Here is a 22,093-nt window from a genome sequence, read left to right as displayed (position 1 = left end):
ATACCAATCCTAAAAGGTCTGGTTCACATTATCTACAGCAAGAGTGACAGAATTTTTTCCTCTGAGAATGGATACAACCAGGTTATTATACCAACCTTTGCATATTGGTATTCTGGGATATCGTAGAGTTGTCCCAGAATTGACTGGTGACATTGGTCACCAATTTAGTGCCACTCATGCTATAATCAGTTTACTTCCTGCATTAAAAGATGCTACTGTAACTTCCCTATTACAAACATTTCTGAAACAGACTGCCCATCAGAATAGTATTACACCAACTCACTTCTGTTTTTGGTGCATGTTGAAAAAACCAGCTTGTATTTTATCTTTAACTCACTCACTGCCCCAGCATTCAATTCTCCTTATCTTCCAGGTAATTTTCTGAACCCTGTGCAAATCAGAGATCATCTTCTGTCATCTTTGATTAATGGGGCACAATGTAGTGAGAAGGGAATGCAAATGTCTAACTAAACGAGAATTAACCTTGTCCTTACTTTTAGACGACTACTTCATTACTATCAGCACTTTTTAAATAGAGACAGCTTAAAAAAACAGTAAGACTAGTAAGCAGAGTTTTGGTAGCTAAAGAAAACCATCTTACACTGCACTCGTCACTCTCTCCCTCATCCCTTGTACAAATAAAATGGAGGTAAATTTACAGCTCCTGCAGCATAAAGTGAAGAAGGTAACTGCTCCTTGAAGAGACAGCCTATACCTTGGACCACACCACCAGCTGACTGTGGTGCTCAGGAGTCAGACATTCACAAACAAATATCCAGACTGTAGATAGTGAGCTGCTCCCCACCTTGGACAAGCTACAAGGCCTTTTAGAAGGCTCTATGTACCTAGGAAAGCTGCTCACCAGGCTTTCCAATGAAAAAGCAATAGATGATGCAATATTGTAAACTGACTATACTTCACTTAAGAAAGAAAGAAAGAAAGAAAGAAAGAAAGAAAGAAAGAAAGAAAGAAAGAAAGAAAGAAAGAAAGAAAGAAAGAAAGAAAGAAAGAAAGAAAGAAAGAAAGAAAGAAAGAAAGAAAGAGGAAGGGAGGAGGAGAAAGGAAGGGAGGAAGAGAGGAAGAGAGAAAGAAAAAGGAAGAGGAAGAGGAAGGAAGAAAGAGAGAAAGGAAGAGAGAAAGAAAGAAAGGAAGGAAGAAAGAGCAGGAAAAAAAAAAGAGCAATAGAAACCATCTGTTCCCTCTGTGTGTTCCCCTTGAGGCAGATTTGTTCACTTTCTTTCTCAACATATTTTCTTCGTCAGATAACTTTAGATTTGTGTATACGGCCATTACTTTTACCGATGCTTTGTCTCCTTGATATTTTCCAGGCACCATACCTAGTCCAACTCATGCACCTAGTATTTCTAAAATGGCTGAACTTCTCATGGACCCAGTTTTAACAAGAGACTGAGGTTTGAAAACCTATCCAGATAGGACTGCTCCAAATCATAGATAGCTAAGACAGAACTTTGGTAGCAAGGTATCAAATGTATATACTCCCCCCTCAGCCCAGCCAAATACCATGCAAGGTGTACATCTGTTGAGCTAATCTCTTGAATTTAGTAACGTAATTTCCTCTGTTTGGTAGGGGAAGCAACAAACTGCCAAATTCATGGTCTTTCAGAACAGTCTAATGAACCCACACTGGTGAGGCGGAAATACACATAGTGTTTTAAATAGACTGAGGGCTCCCAGAGGCTATACATGTATACTTTTCTCTAAAAGCTGGGCCCTCCAGAAAACTGGGCTGAGGGAAACCCACTGGACTGGGATCTCTAAGTAAGAAGTAGCAGAGGACACGTCTGAGCAATGGTCTCCATGCTCTCCTCAATACCAAAGTTTAAAACAATCGGCCTAAATTGAATGTAAACAACTAATCTAGGAGGAAGAAAACATGTTTAAGGTCTCACCTTGGCTATTAGTTGCATGACCCTAAATAATCTGAGTCTTGTGGGTCTCACTTTCCTCACCTGAAAGATACAGAAGTAGAGGACTAGCTGGTGATCTGCAAAGGTTCTTCCAGCTCAATCATTTCATGACTTAATGACTGTTGCGTCTATAGAGTCTGGCTGAGCATAGAAATTCTACCTTTCAAATTGTGAACTGAAGGCACACATTAGTTCTCCCTCTGCTGCCTCTCCCTCCCCAAAATCCCACTAAAACAGCAGTAGAAATGGGGCTGTATAAATATAAAGAATGAAAGTCAAGGTAATAATCAACAAAATTTTAGAAGGTGGAAAGCAGATGGATGAATGGTTACTGACAGCAGACTTGAGATAAATAAGATACAACATAACCTCCAAAAAGCTCAGGAACTTGTAGCATCAGGCACTTATGGAAGTAGGGATTAAGATGGGGCTAAAAACAGAAGGATTGGCTGAAAGTCTATTTAAGAACCAGCTGGCATCAGCTCATGAATAGATAAACAAAATGTTGTATAACTACACAATGGAACATTATTCGGCCATAAAAAGAAATGAAGTACTGTTACAGGCTGCAACACAAATGAACCTTGAAAACATTATGCTAAGTGAAAGAAGCCAGACACAAAAGGCCACATATTGCATAATTTCATATAGATAAAATGTCCAGAATAGGCATATTCATAGAAAAGAAAGTGGTTGCCAGGGGACTAACTGCTAACACATATGCAGTTTCTTTTGGGATGATGGATATGTTCTGGAACTACATAGTGGTGATGGTTGTGTGACACCGTGAATCAACACTAAAAACCACTGAACTGTACACTTTAAAATGGCACATTTATGTTACATGAATTACATATATATGTCAATAAGAAAAAAAAAGAACCAGTTGAACCCCACCCTACCCCATACCCTTCCCATTCCATCTGGCCTCCTCCATTTCAAAAGAAAACTGAAAGTTTATTTTTCCCAATAGATAAATTTAAAAATGAGTCGGGTGATTAAATGGGTAATGGTGGTAAAAAGGTACAAACTTTCAGTTTGTAAGATAAATAAGTCTTGGGGATGTAATGAGCAGCATTGTGACTATAGTTAACAATACTGTATTCTATATTTGAAACTGCTAAGAGAGTAAATCTTAAAAGTTCTCATCATAAGAAAAAACTAACTGGTAATAGACTTATGGTAATCATTTCACCATATATACATATATCAAATCATGCTGTACACCTAAAACCAATACAATATTACATGTCAATTATATCACAATTAAAAATAAAAAAAGAAGAATGGATGTCTATACTTGGGATTGCACAGTTGAGGTATCAAGCATTAACAGCTAGGAAACCAGACACAGCTGAGAGCAAGAGTATCACTCTAAAAATAGGGAAATAAGAGCAAGTTTACATACTTCACATTGAGATCCTCAGTGCTCTTCCACTACTTGGCTCTCAGAAAGTTGGCAGCTAAGATTATGCCCTCAAAACAGAGTTCTAGAGGAGCCTTTTAGGTGAATTTAACCAGCCCATGAAAAAAAAGACCTAGTGATATCAATGGTACAAGGAAGAAACTATGCAGCCAAATCATTTTATAGTGAACCTCTCAGTAATTGAACCCCACCTATGAACAGAGCTTCCCAATCATTGGTGCATTATTCTTAAATGTAAATGTATAGCCAGAGATCATGAGGCATTTGGGAAGAGACTCTAAGATTAAAGAAAAATACCTCTAGCCAATCAATCAATCAGTGCAACTTCGAGAAAACAGAAAATTATGCAGAAAAAAGAAAACTTCAAAAATTCTATCATAGGGCCTAGAAGAAACAAAACTCCAGTAACAATAAGGACAACTAAACCCAGATCTTGGTTTCTAATATCATTCTCATTAAAACAAACAAACGAACAAACAGGGCTGCTTAGAGAAATGGCTGGTTCTTTAACTGAGAAGAAAATATACAGGATTAGCCTGGAGCATCTTGTAGTGGCAGAAGGTAAGGAAGTGCTCAAAAAACCCCACAATGATGGGGACATGTCAAAGAGACACAAGAGCTAACTGAAAGATCCCCCAAGGGCCAAATCTAGAAAAATCTGAACAACAAAATAAACAAGTTGAATTATAACCCAAAGAATAAAATAAACATCATGAGTCCATCCTAATATAAATAGATGATTAAATAGAGGGAGAACAGACAAATCTCCTGTGCAGAAGAACTCCAAATAATTTATGTAGATACTCTGCTCTCAAGAAGTGGAAAATAACTCCCTACTCCTTAACTATGGGCTACTCATAGGAAAAAAAGAGTAACTTTACATTGGAGAAATCTGACAGACACTACCAGGTGATCAAGATTAATATTAACAATGATAAATCATGTTGAGAGTATGTATGCCTTCTTGATATAATATGATGAAAATGACATTTTACCTATGTAAACCATCATCTCAGTCTAACCAAGGAAAAACATACACATCCCAACTGAGGGACATTCTACAAAACAGTTGACTAATATTCTTCAAAACTACCAAAATCATCAAAAAGAAAAAAAAGCCTGTAGCACAGGGAAATATACACAAAATGTTATGATAACTCACAGAGAAAAAAATGTGACAATGAGTGTGTATATGTCCATGAATAACTGAAAAATTGTGCTGAACACTGGAATTTGACACAACATTGTAAAATGATTATAAATCAATAAAAAAAAGTTAAAAAAAAAAAAAAAAGAAAGAAAAAAAGCCTGAAAAACTGTTTCCTGGAACATAAAAAGAGTTAGGCAAAAACTAAGAATATGAATAAAGTAGGGAGTCAGTCCAGGAAGTCTAATATACAAATAACAGAATTCCATAAAGAGAGAACAGAGAAAATAAAGGGGAAGTTCTTATCAATAAAATAATTTTATTTTTTCCTTTTTTCCCAGAAATGAAGGGCATGAATTTCCAAATTGAAAGTTCACTTCAAAGATCTAGCACAGTGGATGAAAACAGACTCACACTTTAATTAATAATAATAATGTATCAATATTGACTCACTAATTGTGACAAATGTACCCTACTAATGCAAAATACTATTACAGGAAACCGGTTGTGGAGTATATAGGAATTCCCTGTACTATCTTCACAACTTTTCTGTAAATTTAAATCTATTCTAAAATAAAAAGTTTATCAAAAAGGTTTTTTAAATTATATCTCATTTAAACAAAATGTCCAGAATAAGCAGATCTACAGAGACAGAAAGTAGATTTGTGGTTGCCTGCAGTGGGGGATATGGACTTCATGGTATGCAATTTATATCTCCAATAAAGTTGTTTAAAAAAAAAAAACAGAGAGACATAAAATAACAACACTTGTGGAAACTTAAAAGGTTCTCTGCCAAAACTAAAATTAACCAAGAACTGTTCATATGGGATGTAGGAAACGAGATCTATCACAAGACAGTGTGGCAAAGGATAACTCCAAGACAAAGGGACATCCCAAGGTTTAGCTGTGCAAGGCCTAGCAAGCCAAGATTTCAAATAATCCAGATTGATGGAGCTAAGGTAAGGATCCATTGTTTGTATCAAATTCTCAAAGGGATCTTTGAAGCAAAAACTATGATAAGCCACTGCTTTAAGATATCCATTACACGCCTCACCCAAGAGACTAACCACACAAACTCCTATAACAAAAAGAATCTTTTGCATGATGCAAATCACAGAGAAGAAATGAAGAGAGTAATAAAGAAGATTAATACAGTTTTATAACTAGATACAATCATGTGGAAATAAAAGGAAAGAAAGGAAACAGAGGCACAGTTAAAGCACTCAAGAAGCCTAGTGAATATGAGTTCAGATGAAACTTGATAGCTTACTCCACAGAGCTTAAGACATACTGAAGATAGTGGGGTTTTTTAAATTTTATGATTTATGTTCTACCTATCTCAAAAAATAAGATGGCATATGTGAGAAAAATTATAGAAAAAATTAAAATCAGAACAAGGAACATTAAAAGAAGTAAAGAAATATACATTCTTAAGTACCTATGATGTAACTTTTCTATAAACTGCAAAAAATGATAGTTTGCTTACAATATATTTTAAAACAATAACAGAAGAAGTTTTGGAAGGAAATACACAAAATACTAAACATGGTTATGGTACTTCTACAAGGCTAGACTATGGATGACTGCTATTTTTTTCCTTTTACTTTTTTATATTTTCTAAATTTCCCACAATGAACATGTATGATCTCAAGATAAAGAGATTATACTAAAAAATATGAATAATTTAATAGCACATTTCTCTCAAGCTGCTAAAGAGACTTTTTGAAATTAGGATTTAGAATACTAATTTAATTCCTAATTTCTATACTGCAACAACTTAGATGTCTTAACACTGTTACAGTACAAGGATGTAGACTACTAAAAAAAACTCTTCCTATTTATATGCACCAGTTTAAAGGTGAATACTAAAAGACTAATATGTCATGTCCTCCTATTAAACCAAAGAAACATGTATTAAAATAGTTACACAATATTAACATTTCAATATTTGAAAACTGAAATGAACAAAACTTTAAATTTAACTCAAAGCCAAAACAACTGTAGGAGTCCTGACTCATCACCTACAAAGGATTTGCATAGCTACATTATTCCTTGACAGCAAAAAGGGGAATAACCTGCCTTGTTACTAAAATCCCTCTTGGGAGAAAAAAGGATGTAAACTCATAACCCAGTACTACCTTATAGTGAAAAATCTACCAAGACTCGATTTAGTTTCCAACCTGAGACAGAAACTTTCTGCCTTCCCAGATTACCACAAATGAGTAAAGCAGGGTCCTCTCAAAAATAAAATTTCAAGACAACAATTTCCTTCTTTCCAGCTTTCTACTCACCCAATTCCCCCTTTCTCTGTGTTTTTGCAAAAATTTCCAAAGAGGAAAACATAGATCCTTTCCTTAAAGCCCTGTCAGAGCTTTTTATGTGTCTTCTTTAAGTCTTAGAAAACTAAAAGCACTCCTCCTCAAAAGGTCAACTTCATGAACCAAAACATCTCATAATTGTCCACACACTCTCTGCACATTTCCTCCCCTCTTTGCATTATATGGAATAAGAAACCTTGAATGCAAAAAAAGAAAAAGGAAAAATACATACACCACTAAAATCCACTGAAAATACTTTCACATAGTATATTATTCCATTAATCACCACAACCCTCTGATTTTACAGATAAGGAAACTGGCTCAGAGATAATAAGTCACCAATGGGTATAAGGCAAAATGGGATTAGAAACCCCTCCAGACACCCCAACCAAAGTTCTTTACATCTACTACATTAAAGTGGATGTCTCTTAGAACTTTAGAATTTAGAGCAGTCAAGAAGTACAATCTTGGTGTAAGAAAAACAACTAAGAGTAAGTAATCTTCATCAGGAGCCTAAAAAGGAATAAAATCCCAAGTTCTCTGCTGTGATACAGAGCAGTATCCTCAACCCACAGATCATGAGAGGGTTCCTCCCCAACTAAAGCAACCCAAATCTCCTGGATCCTTTCCTGCACCAAGCACCATCAATGTCCAAGCTGTCCTATCCTTCAGTAGTTAGGGAAAAGATGGCCCCTCCGAGACTTCTCTTGATAGAGGTCCAGAGAGAATAATAAATGGGGTTAAACTGGGAGCCCAACCCAGTTTGCCAGTAACTGAGCTTAGTAAAATGCACATGCAGACATGAGGCCTGGGCCTTCTATCGGTCCTTGGAAGAAAATCAAGACTAAAAGCTGCCACTGCTGCCAAAGGTTTAGATGAAAAGCTTCTTAGAAAGAGCCTAAGGAGCAAATGCTATGTCAATTTTTTCTCTCCACCTTCTTAATGTCCATTGTCTTCTACGTCTCTCATACTCTCTTGCCTAGACAGACTCTGAAAATGAATCAGTTCCATTTAGTTCAACAACCCTACAAACAGTGATCCTCCTTTTCCTAGAAAATCATTAGGTCTGCTAAAATGAGGACCCTAGCAGAATGACTAACAGGGTAGCAATTTTCCTGCAATAGTTATTTATAGAGGCAATAGTGGCAGTAGACAGTATTCAAGCTATTGCAGTCAAATACCACCATTTCTCTTTTTTCCCCCACTATTATTTTTTCATAGTCTATCTGGTATACTCTTGCTTATTTTATGTTTCCCCAACTTTTTTTTAAATTGACATAAATAGTTGATTTACAACATTGTGTTAGTTTCAGGTGCACAGCAAAGTGATTCAGTTCTGCATATATATACCTATTCTTTTTCAGATTCTTTTCCATTATAGGTTATTACAAAATATTGAATATAGTTCCCTGTGCTATACAGTAGGTCCTTGTTGCTTACCTATTTTATATAAAGTAGTGTGTATCTGCTAATCCCAAACTCCTAATCTATCTCCCACCCTTTTCCCCTTTGGTAACCATAAATTTATTTTCTATGTCTGTGAGTCTGTTTCTGTTTTGTAGATAAGTTCATTTGTATCATTTTTTTAGATTACATATATAAGTGATATCATATATTTGTCTTTCTGTCTGATTTACTTCACTTAGTAGGATAATCTCTAGGTCCATCCATGCTGCTGCAAATGGCATTATTTCATTCTTTTTTATGGCTGAGTAATATTCCATTGTGTGTGTGTGTGTGTGTGTGTGTGTGTGTGTGTGTGTGTGTGTGTGTGTATACCACATTTTCTTCATCCATTCATTTGTCAATGGATATTTAGGTTGCTTCTGTGTTTTGGCTACCGTAAGTGGTGCTGTTATGAACACTGGAGTGAATGTATCTTTTCAAATTAGTTTTCATCTTTTCCAGATATATGCCCAGGGATGGAATTGCTGGATCATATGATAACTCTATTTTTAGTTTTTTTCCTTAAAAAAACTAAAAACATCATGGCTGCACCAATTTACATTCTCATCAACTATGTAGGAGGGATCCCTTTTCTCCATACCCTCTCCAGTGTTCATTAGTTGTAGACTTTTTGACGATGGCCATTCTGACTGGTGTGAGGTGGTACCTCACTGCAGTTTTGATTTGCATTCATCTAATAATTAGCAATGTTGAGCATCTTTTCATGTGCCTGTTAGCAATCTGTATCTCTTCTTTGGAGTAATGTCTATTTAGGTCTTCTGCCCATTTTCTGATTGGGTTATTTGGTTTTTTGATATTAAGCTGTATGAGCTGTTTGTATACTTTGGAAATTCCCTTGTCGATTGCATCATTTGCAAATCTTTTCTCCCATTCCATACGTTGTCTTTTCATTTAGCTTATGGTTTTCTTTGCTGTGCAAAAGCTTGTAAATTTGATTAGATCCCATTTGTTTATTTTGCTTTTGTTTCCCTTACTCTAGGAGGTTTACCCAAAAATATACTGCTGCAATTTATGTCAAACACTGTTCTGCCTATGTTTTCCTCTAGGAGTTTTAGAGTATCTAGTCTTATATTTAGGTCTTTAATCCATTTTTAGTTTATTTTTGTATGTGATGTTAGAGAATGTTCTAATTTCATTCTTTTACATGTAGCTGTTCAGTTTTCCCAGTACCATTTATTGAAAAGATCCTTTTCTCCACTGTATATTCTTGCCTCCTTCGTTGTAGATTAATTGATATAAGTGAGTAGGTTTATTTCTGGACTTTCTGTCCTCTTCCATTGATCTACATGTCTGTTTTTGTGCCAGTACCATACTGTTTTGATTACTGTAACTCTGTAGTACAGTCTGTAATCAGGGACTGTGATTCTTCCAGCTCCATCCTTCTTTCTCAAGACTGTTTTGGCTATCCTGGGACTTTTGTGTTTCCATACAGATTTCTCCATCTCTGAGTTCTTCTGAAACTCTTCTGTGGGAGCTACTGTGAGAGCCATTTACTGGTCATAAAACAAATCTACTCCTTTGAATGTAGTTCACATGACATTTTCAGTTCCCACCCTAGCTCCTAGAACTGAAATCAGCATTCTGTCTAGGTGTGGTCTAACTAACATCTTTTAAAACAGTACTATCCACTCTCTTTTTCAATAATATCTCTCTATTAATGCAAGGTAAAATCACAACTTTTTGTCAACCAAACGACACTTTTGCCATAAGTCAAACTTGCATCCAACTAAAAGTCTCATATTTTTGTGTTGCTATTAAGTCATATCTCCCTTCTAATACTTCTACTTTTGTACCACCTGTTTCATTATACAGCTCAAATCTCTTATCCCCAACTATATCCTAATCATTCCGTTCAAAACATTCTTGAATCAAAAAATGGTATTTCCCTCCTCTACCAGTCTACTCCCCTAATAAAGAAAATGTGGCAAGTCTGACTGAACATACTTTCAGTGGGTCTGTGTTGACTTCTAATAATCACAGCTTCCTTTTCTATATCTTCATACTGTAGCCTTAATAAACCATTCTAGATTGACTAGAAATGTGTCACTTCTTCTCAGTCTTGAAAATATGTCTTGCAGTAAGTCCATGATTCCTTAAAGGTTACTGACAGTGACTAAATGATAATCACCCCAAAATTCTTTCAGAACTCAAGTAGGTTTATTTATACTAAAATACTCAAGTAATTTGGGTCAGGAGACTTGAATTCACTCAGAGGAATTAAATGCTCCTACATAAATGCTTAATGATCTCAGGTTTCAGTCTCCTCTTACCAATTCAGTTATATCCTCTCCAATCTATAGATAATTTACCACGACAATGGGGCAAAAAAGCTTCTGGTGCCATTTCAGTCTTGCAGATATTTTTTTCAAATGTGGTTATTTGGAATTTCACATTTAGAGTATTGCCCAGCATAAAATGCCATTTTTGAAGAAATATTTAGCACAACAAAAGCTTTTTTTGGGGGGTGGAGGGAGGAGTTCTTTGAAGCAAATCCATAAAAGTGTTAGAGGATGCAGAAATGCTAATTATAACAGTTCTTACCACAGCAGCAGAAACCAAACTAACAAATCTATTACAGAATGAGGCTAAAGGAGAATTCTGAAAATGAATACACTTCTGCTACCACTGAAAGAGAAGAAAATGTGTCAAGCCAAAAATTTTAATAATCTCTCAAGGTGAAAATATTCCCACAATTCATCAAAATATCAACGCACAGATATTTACTAAATGTGCAATACATTTAATCAAAACAATTCATACAAAACCTCACATCATACTCACATCCTCTCAACAAATCCAAGCTATAAATATAAGTACAATCAGAGTGATGTTTTCCCCACTCACTCACCATAGGATAGAGAACCTGTCTACCCCACACTCAGCCATTCTGCTACATTACCGCATTATTCCACACTCAAGCAATTTGTCTATCAATCCTGATTGAGTTCCTACTGTGCAGCACATAGCTCTATGCTAAGTGCTATACAGACATAAAAATTTACCATTCAAAACCAACTGGTCCCAGAATTCATGAACACACTTGAGTAAACTATCTCATTCTCTAGGCAGACAGGCCTCACAAATCTGAACAAACCTCTCATCCAGATGAAGCTAGGAAGGTACTGCAGTATATCCTATAGCACAGATGCTATAGTGGAAGAAATAGGACTTAAAGACAAGCAAATATAGATTCAAATACTAGTTGCACGTGTTGCTGAATTTTAAGTAACATGCCCAGTGACTCTCTTCCATAAATCTCAGTTTTCTCATCTGTAACATGGGGATAATTATACATATTTCATAGGTCTATTGATAGACTGTGTGTAAATACATGTAAAGCATATGGGACATACTTACATGGAGCATGAGAGGTGAAAAAAAAAAAAAGGAAACAGCCATACAAGCAAGAGTCACCTCTAAATCTTTAACCATAAAAACAAGACACAGAAATGTCCTGGCAATTCCCAAATGTTTCTCAAGAAGGAAGCCTCTACTGCATGAAAGTGACAACATATATCAGCTTCACAGAACAGCAAAGATGGCTGTATCAAGAACACTCACATGTTTCTAAGTCCAAATTTCAAACCACAGCTTATAATAAGGAAGCACACAACACTCTCTCCAGAGCACAAAGGAGATATAAGAATCTGGGAGCCTCCTGTCAGGTTACCCTCAATAACAGAAGAAAGTTATCTTTACCTCTAAGACTTTTTATAGTAACAATTTGTTTTAGCAGTTTCCTCAACCACTAAAATTTTACCAATTGGTACTAAATCCAAGAACAAAGACTAGGATTTGTTTTACTAAATGTGTGTTAAAAGCACTGTATTGGTTATATCAAAGCCTTGTTGTACTTCAGGCCCAGCTGTGAGAGCAACAGAAATGTTTCTCTTTCACTCTGTAGATAATACTGATAAATGGCACACACTCATACAAAAAAAGGTAGGGGAGCTTTTTGAGGCAGTACAGAATAGTGTGATAGCATAGTGTTTAAGAGGGTTCGCTCTGGGATTGCAGATCTAAATGGGAAAGGTAAAACAATAAAGGCTTTAAAAAGAAAGAAAGAACATCCTTGTGACCCTGCAATAGCAAAAATATCTTAAACAGAACAGAAGAGGCATGAAGCATAGAGAAAACTGATAAAATGGACTACATTATAACTAAAAGCTTGTGTTCATCAAAAGTTATCATTGAGAGAATGAAAAGGAAACACACAAATCACAAGAAGATATCTGCAATACATATAACTGACAAAAGACTCATATCTAGAAAATATAAAGAATTCAATTAAATCAATGAGTGGAAAAAAAGAAAAAAACCTAAAAGAAAAATGGCAAAACTTGGATACTTCTAAAAAGAGGAAATACCAGTATCTGATAAACTTTTGAGAGGTACTCAACTTCATTAATCATCCAGAAAACGCAAGTTTAAGTAATGCAATAACCCCAAATAACCAACTGAGTATGGGAAAACAATCCTATCCTATTCCTCTCTTCTATAGACCTCCACATTCTTTATTACTCAGCACTTACAAAAGCTGTAGAAGTTTTACTTATTTAATTTCTAAAAGGTAAAGTACAATGCCTTATATCAGGGGGAAAAAAAAACATGGTTACATACAATTCCTTGAAAATCTGAATAAGGAGCCTTTATCTTTTCATAATTAATACAAATCTTTATCAAATATCTACAATGCAAAGCACTTCTAGCAAAGCTAATAAATTTGCCTACCAGACTCTTGGACAAGAGGAGTTTATAACATAACTTCGTAATGTTTTCATTTTTATAATGACCTATGGTTTTTATAATCAGGAAAAAAATTAAAATTTTAATGGTCATTGTCAAATAAAGACTCTGGGGAAAACAAGAGACACCTAACTTACCCAAAATAAAATCTCTGGTTTTCTTCAACAACATAACAATAATTAATACCTATCTTCATAACTAGGCTAAAACATTGTTAGAGAGCCATTACTCTAAAACTACAAAAACAAAGAAAGAAAAGGACATCAGAAATGACACAAGTGAGAAAGGAACCATCTCTTCTGACATTCCTGGAAAGTAGTTCTATATATTTTTTAATAAATGTAATTTGTTATAAATTGGTTTATCCACTTATAAATCATGGTTTATGGCTATTATTTCTAAATCATTTCCTCTTTGTCTTCAGGACTTTAAAAATCCTGAGTTTCTTAGTTGCTTCTCATACCCTTTCATTATAAAGAATATGGTAAATCAGAAGTCACAGGCAGCACCCAAACTACAACCAAAAAAGATGCAAACTGCAGGCTACACTGAGGGATTTCCGAGGTTAGCAAATGCAAATCATTTTCTTGCCTTTTCAAAGAAAACAGGCCTCAAAAAGCGTAAAACATCCTGAAACAGTCACACAAAAAAGAGAGCTTCTTAGAAACAAAGCCCAGTAACTATTCGGTCTAAGAAAGACATTTTCAGAATTGTTAAGTGTGGAGAGCCAGGGGGAAAAAAAAGTATGAAAGAACAACCAGCCTTAACTACAATTCAAAAAACGAATGACCTGGCTTCTCTCCTGAGAGATTCCTCTACTGCATTGTGGTTTGGGGACTGAATCAAAAAGGCCACATCACAGCTCTGTTATTCAGTGATTAAGATATTGCTTCAGTATTCCCAAATCTATCATTTTAAAAGAATAATCTCATCAATGGTGAGACAGCAGACAGAAGACCTGGATTCTAACAGTTCCTTCTAACTTTCTGGGTGACACTGGACAAAAAAAAAAAAAAAAAATGTATTTCAAGTGGGGCTGAAAATATTAAAAAAACTGTTTAAAAACTATAAAGTCATTGGCAAGTATTAATCATTACCATCTGTCAAAAGTGGTGGCTAGACTAGCTAAGATCTAGTTCTGACAGTTTTTTATTTTGTGACCAATATAAATAAATGCACACTCATATTTTGCCAACTAGCAATAGTTTAGAAAACAAGGAATCCCACACTCACAGAGGAATGAAGCTTCATTAGACAAATCTCCACATATCTTCTCCCTGCTCAAGTCCTCTCAGCACTTCATGAAAACATTTTAGACTAATGTAGCTAGTTCAGTCCATAAAGTAGACCACAGATGGCCTAGCAAAATTTTGACCTGACCTACCGATCACACGAATGAACAGAAAAAAATTACTAACCTGGTTCTCTTTTAACAGGAAACTATGACAGATCCCATGGATGACAATCATGGGATGACAAATATCCTAAGTGTAACATTTTAGAAATTTGATCGTCTAAACTACAGCTGCTCCCATCTAATTTCCTAGAGCCATACCTGGCCCCTCAGAAACGTACTGCAGACAGCTTGAGAGCTGTCACATGCTCATTTTCACCATGACAGGACTCTGACACTCATAAACCCAATCCAGGGTTCTATACACTCCAACCTAAAACCAGCCTTCACAAAACATCTGGAACATAGATATTTGACCAATATCTGCCTCACTTAATAAATTTTGAGAGCTAAATCTAAAAATTTGGCAACAATAACCTATGTGTAATCACTGAATTCCATAAGAAGTCACCAGCTTGTGTAAGGGAAGGCTTTCTTTCTTTCACTAGGTCCTATGCCATTTCCAGCAGAACCTAAAACATATCAAATATAGGTTCCTCTATGTGCAGCTAGGTTCCTGAGAGACCTCTAAGACCACCTGACAGTAATTCAAACCCAGGAATGACAACAGGAATTGAGGACCCAAGCAAAGTCCAAGTACACCTTCCACCAGAGTTAGCCAAAAAACAGGCTTATAAAAGGATATAGGACTGGAAATGGGTGTTGCCAAAGGAGGCCTCAGGCAAAGAAAATTTTATTTATAATCTAGGAAGGAAGGAAGGAAGGGCTGAACAGCATCTAAGAGAATTTCACTTAAGCACCAAACACTGTGACTCAAGATTTCCTCCTAAGAAGAGAGGAGCAGGGCCACAGTGTCATTAAAGTAAAATCCACTTACCTTCAGTGAGATCCTCACCTCCTGAGGGAGTGTAAAGTGGGGTTCTCTTAGGTTTAAGAATATAGTCCCTCTAACTAAATTTAGCATATAATTTTAAACTGCCTTGGGGTTGCTCTGTAATTGTTTTCTGTGTGTTAGTCTCTTTTCTTCACTTCATATTTGCTCTACCTTATAAAAGGAAACACATGACCTAACTTTGGAAACCTCCCCCTCCCACATGGACCTCAGTAAGTATCCACAGATGCTTGAGGTAAGCTATCAGGATTTGAATTTCATTTCAGCTAGGAGCCTAAGCTTTAGAGCAGAGATGTCTTTCTAAAATGACCATGGGAGAATTTGCACAGAACTGACCAGACTTGTAGAGGAAAATAAAAAGGTTAGCTCAAATTGACTCTGTTTGAAACTGGCTCATCAAACTTTTTGTACCCACTTCATCTTTGAGAAGAGATAGCCTTTTTTTCTTTTTTCTTTGTTTCTTTTAAATAAGATATCCTTCTTAGCCATCAGGAATATGCACATCAAACCCACAAGGATACCACTTCACACCCACTAGGATGCCTATGATTAAAGATAGTAAGTGTTGGTAAGGACATAGAGAAAAAGGGAAACTTTCATACATTGCTAGTGGGAATATAAACTATGCAGTTGTTTTGGAAAATAGTCTGCAATTTCTCAGAAGGTTAAACACAGAGTTGCCATGTGACCCAGCAATTCCACTCCTAGGTATATACCTAAGAGAAATGAAAACATATGTCCACACAAAAATGTACACAAATGTTCACAGCAGCATAATTCATAATAACCAAAAAGCATATAAATAACCCAAATGTCCATCATTTATGATAAGTAAAATGTGGTATATTCACACAATGAACTATTCAGCCATAAAAAGAAATGATGTACTGATATATGCTACAACATAGATGAACCTTGAAAACAAGCTAAGTAAAATAAGCCAATCACAAAACACCATGTTATATTATTCCTTTTATAATGAAATGTCCAGAATAGACAAATCCATAAAGGTCAAAAGTAGATTAGTGGATGCCTAGGGGTGTGTGTGAGGTTAGGGAGTTCGAAGGATATGGGAATTGACTGCTAATGGGTTATGGGTCTTCGGGGGAGAATATTCTAAAATTGATTATAGTGATGACTGCACAACTTTGTGAATATACTAAAAGACACTGAATTGTGTAAACAGGTGAATTATATATCTCAATAAAGATGTTTTTATATGTTAGAGAGAAAAAAGAAAACACTTATATAAGTGATAAAGCAAGTAGAGCAAAATGTTAACAGTGAATCTGGAAAAAGGATGTATGGAAGTTCTCTGTACTATTCATGTCAGCATCTGCTGTGAAATTACATCAAAAGAAAAAGCTAAAAAAAAAAAAGATATCTCTCTTGATAATCACACACAGTATTCTTGCTTAACATGAAAGAGAAACCTACACTAGAAAAAAATGCCATGCCTGCTCCTGCCCCTGCCAAATATTTCACTTGTCTCCCCCTTATTGATCAAATAACTACAAAGTATGCAAAGAATCATGCAAGTAGCAGAAAAGAAGAATAAAAATGTGACCAAGGGAGACAAATATTCTCCAACTTTCTCAGGTCCTCAGTTTCCTCATATGTAAAAAGCAGGTTATATAATCTCTAAAAGTGCTTCCATGTTTGACATTCCATGATTCTATTGTTCTAATTTCACTGCTCAATATGGTTAAAGAGAAGTATGTAAGATGTGACCAGTCCTCTGGCTTTCCTGGACAGTGAGCACTTTTTCTCCCTTCTAATGGTGACAGTAAGAGATGATTTCAGTGTATTGTCAGTGGTCTAAGCAGTTTCATACAGGACACTGGCCAGTTGCCCATCTATCTACATCCCCAAGCCCTCTCTTCAATTCTTGACAAGGCCTGCCTCTCAGAGCCTGGGAAAACTGGAGTAGTGAATGCACGAATCGAGGATACTTACATCTCAATGCCGGATGCAGGTCAGTGCAGAAGAATTTAAAGATTTCAAAGAAGGACGTTACAAGCATTCTAGAACCGTAACTCTCAGGCAGAGACAGGGAAAGTAAACTCAGGAATCTCACCTCACAGTAAACCTTCTCCTGCAGTCCACTGGGGGTGACCATAAGAAGAAGGGAAAATGAAGATGCCCAGAACACCCATCCATCAAAGAGGTAGAAAGAAGGACTGGACTCTACTACCATCTGCCTCCCCACTTAGCATGGGCCAACAATAACAGAAAATCAAAATCAAAAACACTTCTTCCAGATTTGTTTATCTACTTGACAAACTCAAAAAGCTAACAAGCAGACACTATTTCCTAAAATTGGCCAGACTTGTGCTCCACCAATAGATTACCTTCCTCTCCTTCAACCCAAAGTATTTCCTCAACTAACCAAAAGAAAATAAAGTTAATTTTCACTTGCACTGTTCCTTGCACAACAAATAACTACATAACTTGCCTAAATGCTTGAGTCTGGAAGAAACGGAAAGAAGTGACAGAGGGAGACTCCTATAAAATTCAATGATCTGAGTCTATATTCAACACAGCAAATTCGATGCTTATTGCTGCAAACAGAAAAAGAATGAATCTTAATCTTTCTCCATAAAGTGAGAAGGAACATTGAGCATCTTTGATTTGCTTGTTCTGGATTCACTTTTTAAGAGCATAGAAGCTATCTGAGGTATATAACTTAATTTGCTTGGAGAGAGTATAGACTCTTCAGTACCTCCCTAGAGAACCTGGGTGCAATTCACAATTTCCTGTAGTTTCATTTACTATGACATCATCAGTTTGGGAGCTATAAGGCAGAGAGAAAATGCACCCTGGAGAGTCTCAAGACTGACCCGCATAGAGCTATTTGTATTCTGTTTTGTTTTACTCAAAGATTCCCTCTGGGTAGTCCAGATTCCCCTATCAACCCACCAGAAATGAAATGAAGGAAAAAAAGAAATCCTTCAATCAGTGCTTATTCTAACAAAGGCCATCTACTGAATAGATGGTCTTGCATTCCACTACTGCAACCACACTTAAAAACACAGAAAAATACCCTTCTTTACAGTTCTTATACAGCCCTGTCTTTATTCTCTCAATAAGCTTTCACAGGGATATAATTTTAGCCTGCTGAAAAGCCAGATAATTAACAAATATTCACTAAGAGAGAATTAACATTTTTGAGGGTCTACTTGATTAGATACTTTTTATTTACATTCTCTTTTTTATACATGAGGACCCCAGCAGAGTTATCTAACTTGGTCCCCAGTCAGAGAAAGTCAACAGCAGAGTGACAATGTTAAACCCCAAAACCCATGCTCTCACTAACAAACCAAATCACTTTCCCACTCCACTCCTCTGCTTTATCATTTGCAAACCATTCTCTTTGTTTCTGAAAATCAAATGTCTATATAATTTAATAGACACTGAAAAGCACAGCATAAAAATAACGCTAGTTTAGTCCACCAATTTAAAGTTTCTTTTACTGAGGAGAACTGTGTTATTTTTAGTCTTCTCAACGTGTAGTGTTTTATAAAGGCCCAGCCAAGTAATTAGATTCAGTTTAGTGTCAGGAGAGGAGCACTGGATCAAAGTCAGGCAATTAACTAGCAGGACATAGGCCCTACTGTCCTTCCTAGGCCTCATTTTCCTCTCTGAGGTCCCTTACAGCTCCAATTCCATGATGTGAATTCCAACAACTACTTCACAAAGTCACAAATTTAATAAGTATGAAACATAGATGAAAAATTTACATCTGTACTGTAAGAATTTCAAGACCTAAAAAAGTGAACTTAAAGCTACCCCAACAAAAGGTCTAGTATTAACTGTATTACTGCGTCATGATTTTTCTCCACCTGCTATTAATTTTAGGAAATAGTGTATTTGCTCTGACCTTGTTAAAGGTCATCAATTCATCACTTTTTAAAAACAGTCCATTTTGAAGTATGCATCTATTTTTTTTTTTCATAAGAAACAATAAATTTTTCTGGTGGGGGGGGACCTGTCCTGTCATCTCTGAAGCAAAGTAAAATTAGTCAACACGATAATCACTTTCAGGAGAGAAACTTTACAGCGAACACATCACAAAAGAACACAAGAAAGGAGTATTCCTCATCAAATCAGAATGACACAACCAACCTTCACCCCATGAAACCTGCAAACTGGACACTCCAGACAAAAACTTTTCCAAAACTGTTGCAATTCAAAGGTTCCAATGACGATGCAGTGGAATTCGCGGGGATTCTACAATTCTGACACCGGTGCAGTGGAATTCACAGGGATTTTACAATTCTGACACATCTTGCGCAATTAGTGCCAAATCTGATCTGGGAGCTACCCTCACTTCCCCACCACCTCCCCTTTGAAGGATGACTCGAGAGGCATCACTATGCAACCCAGGCCCTCCAACAAGGTTGCTGCCCTTTTATACATAAATGACTGTGGCCTCATAAAGGACATAAATTATTTTCATTAAAAAAAAAAGGCATGGTCCCGGGGTACGAGCCCTTTCTAGAACTAATGGAGTTCTCACCCTCCTTGGACAGGCCCAAGTTCACTTTATTACTTCATGTCCCATCAACCCAGGGGACACAGCTCAAGGGCTGGGTTAGAACGGTTTTGAGGAACTGTGATCACAGGCTTCTTGGGAAGAGGCCAGATAAACTCACCAAGTTTTTGTTTTTCTTTGTTTTTCTTTTTTTTTTTTTTTTTTAAGTCTGGGTGGAACTTACTTTCACCAGGACGTAGGATGGGGGTGTTCCCTCCCAAATGGGGGTGTTCGAGGACAAGCTTCCCTTTATTTTATACTAAGTCACTAAACCTTCACCAGACTGAGAACACACAACCCTTCCTCCTCCTGGTCCCGAAGGACCTGGCCACAGCGCAGAGGGGCGCAGGGGCCGTTCAGACCCCTCATGGCTCTGAGCCCCTCTTTCCATAGCCTGTCCTCCAGCCCGACGCCCCCTTCCCCGCGCCCGCCCTGGGTCCTTCCGACCGACCCTCTCCCGGCTCTCGGGACAAAGCGGGAGTTGGGGTGGTTTCCTCCGGGGACCCCGGCCGCAGCGGGCAGGGGAAAGCGGCCCTGGGCTCAGCGCGCACTCACCCGACAGCTCGTCCGGCTCCAGCCCGGTCTCGGTGTCCAGCCCGCAGATGACAAAGTAGTCGGCGAAGCGACTGGGCGCCGAGCCCCCTCCGCCGCCACCGCTGCTCATGGCGCCGGGGCCGAGCGGGGCCGGGCGGTGCGGAGCGCCGAGCCCCCGCAACCGGGCGCCCGCCCGCCCTCAGGCCGCCCCTCCCGCCGCCGCCGCCGCCGCCGCCGCCGCTACCGCGGCTCGGGGCACCGCCCCCGGCCTTGGCCCGGTCCCCGCGGCCGCCGCGGCTGCCGTGACGGGGCAGGGGGGCACCGGGCCGCCCCGCGCCGCATCCTGGACGCCCTCCCCTCCGCACTGCCGCCGCTGCCGCCTGCCGAGAGCGCCGCGGCCGCACGGAGCCTGAAGAAGAGCGAAGAGCGCTGAGGAGAGCCCCCACCGCGGCCCCCTCCCGCCGCGCCTGCGCACGCGCCGTCGGGGAGGGGGCGGGCGCCTCGCGGAAAGGATGACGTGATGCTCTTTGGACCCTGCGGGCCGCAGCTTCCCAGGCGGTCTCCGCAGCGCGGCCGGCTGCTGTCCGGTCGCCTGCGACCGCCACCCGCTCCGGACTGCGACTCATTTCGGAAGGGCTGAGAAGGTGCGGGATGAGTGGACGCATCCCGCAGAGTCGGGACCCTGGCCCATGTTCCTCCCCCACCTCCGCCTCCCACTAGAAGGTCTGGCTATCTCCTCCTTAGCCCGGCCCTGTCACAGGCATAGAGTAGCAGGATTGAGCTCGGAAGCCCGCTTCATCCCAACTCCAGGCTGTCGGCCTAGACCCGAGATAGAGCCTTCTCCCTGACCCCGCTCCCTGACGCCCATGCCCAACCCTCTCCTCAGTACAGCTGAGGATGCCCCCTCTTTTGGCGGAGGTGGGTCTTCCCGCCCTGTTTTTACCCTTGTCTTACATATGGGGAAACTAAGGCTCAGAAAAAAGCAAGGACTTTCCCCAAGGTTACATAGAGTCTAAGAGACAAAGCCTGGGCTAGAATTCTGGGCTCGTGGTCATTCCCGCTCCCTCACCCCCACCCCAACCTTTTTCCCGTGCACCAAGCTGTCCCTTTATCTCTCCTAGAGCCTCCAGAGGCCCCTGCCACTTGGGAGCCCCCTTTCTGGTTCTGAGAATTCTCAATTCCATTTCTGAGCCGTTCGTCCTGAGAGAAGTAGGGGATGAGGAGGAAAGAAACTTGCTTTCTGGTACTTGTTTTGGGTCTCTTCGTTTTGGTTTCCCACAGAAGCTAAGCAGGAAACTGGAGATCAGAAACCAAGAAGGCAATATATTAGTGGTTACTAGCATGGGCTCTAGAAACAGAAAGCTCAGATTTGAATCCTGACTTTATCATTTACTGTGTAAACTTGGGCAATCTCCAGGTGCCAGCAGTCATGGTTTTTATGTAGATTACGTAAAATAAATGTGCATGCAGATTAAGTGGTCAGAATAGTGCCTGGAACTAGAAGGCACTCAATAAATATTAGGTATCATATCATTATTCCAGCAAGAGATGTGCTCAGGGTTTCCTCTGGCAGGCTGCTGCTAAGGGCCCTAGAAGGCAGCTGGCTTCCCCAAGGGCTGACCCTGGGCTCTCTCCTGGGTACTTCCCTCAAGTATTGGTTCCCACGGGGAGGGTGGCTTGCAGGTCACAGCCAACATCACTTGGAACCATAGCACCTGCTCCTCCTTGTATGTAAACTGCCTGAACT

The 22,093-nt window shown here is 38.7% G+C and overlaps 1 protein-coding gene across 4 annotated transcripts in view; it reads right to left on the bottom strand.

Moving 5' to 3' along the window:
- DENND5A (DENN domain containing 5A) overlaps positions 1–20,810 on the bottom strand; it is a 76,560-nt gene extending 55,750 nt beyond the window's left edge. For 2 of the 4 annotated variants that reach the window (XM_032489047.1, XM_032489050.1), the window contains exon 1: positions 20,368–20,809. In XM_032489047.1, the coding sequence (XP_032344938.1) occupies positions 20,368–20,476 (109 nt within the window). In that variant the 5' untranslated portion in view covers positions 20,477–20,809. Of the gene's footprint in view, positions 1–20,367 lie in introns of all 4 variants that reach the window. The other 2 variants (XM_032489049.1, XM_032489048.1) reach the window with 2 other exon arrangements.
- Positions 20,811–22,093: the final 1,283 nt, after the last annotated feature.

This window comes from Camelus ferus, chromosome 10, assembly GCF_009834535.1.
Source record: "Camelus ferus isolate YT-003-E chromosome 10, BCGSAC_Cfer_1.0, whole genome shotgun sequence".
NCBI lineage: Eukaryota > Metazoa > Chordata > Mammalia > Artiodactyla > Camelidae > Camelus > Camelus ferus.
This window is presented reverse-complemented; position numbering and strand designations above follow the sequence as displayed.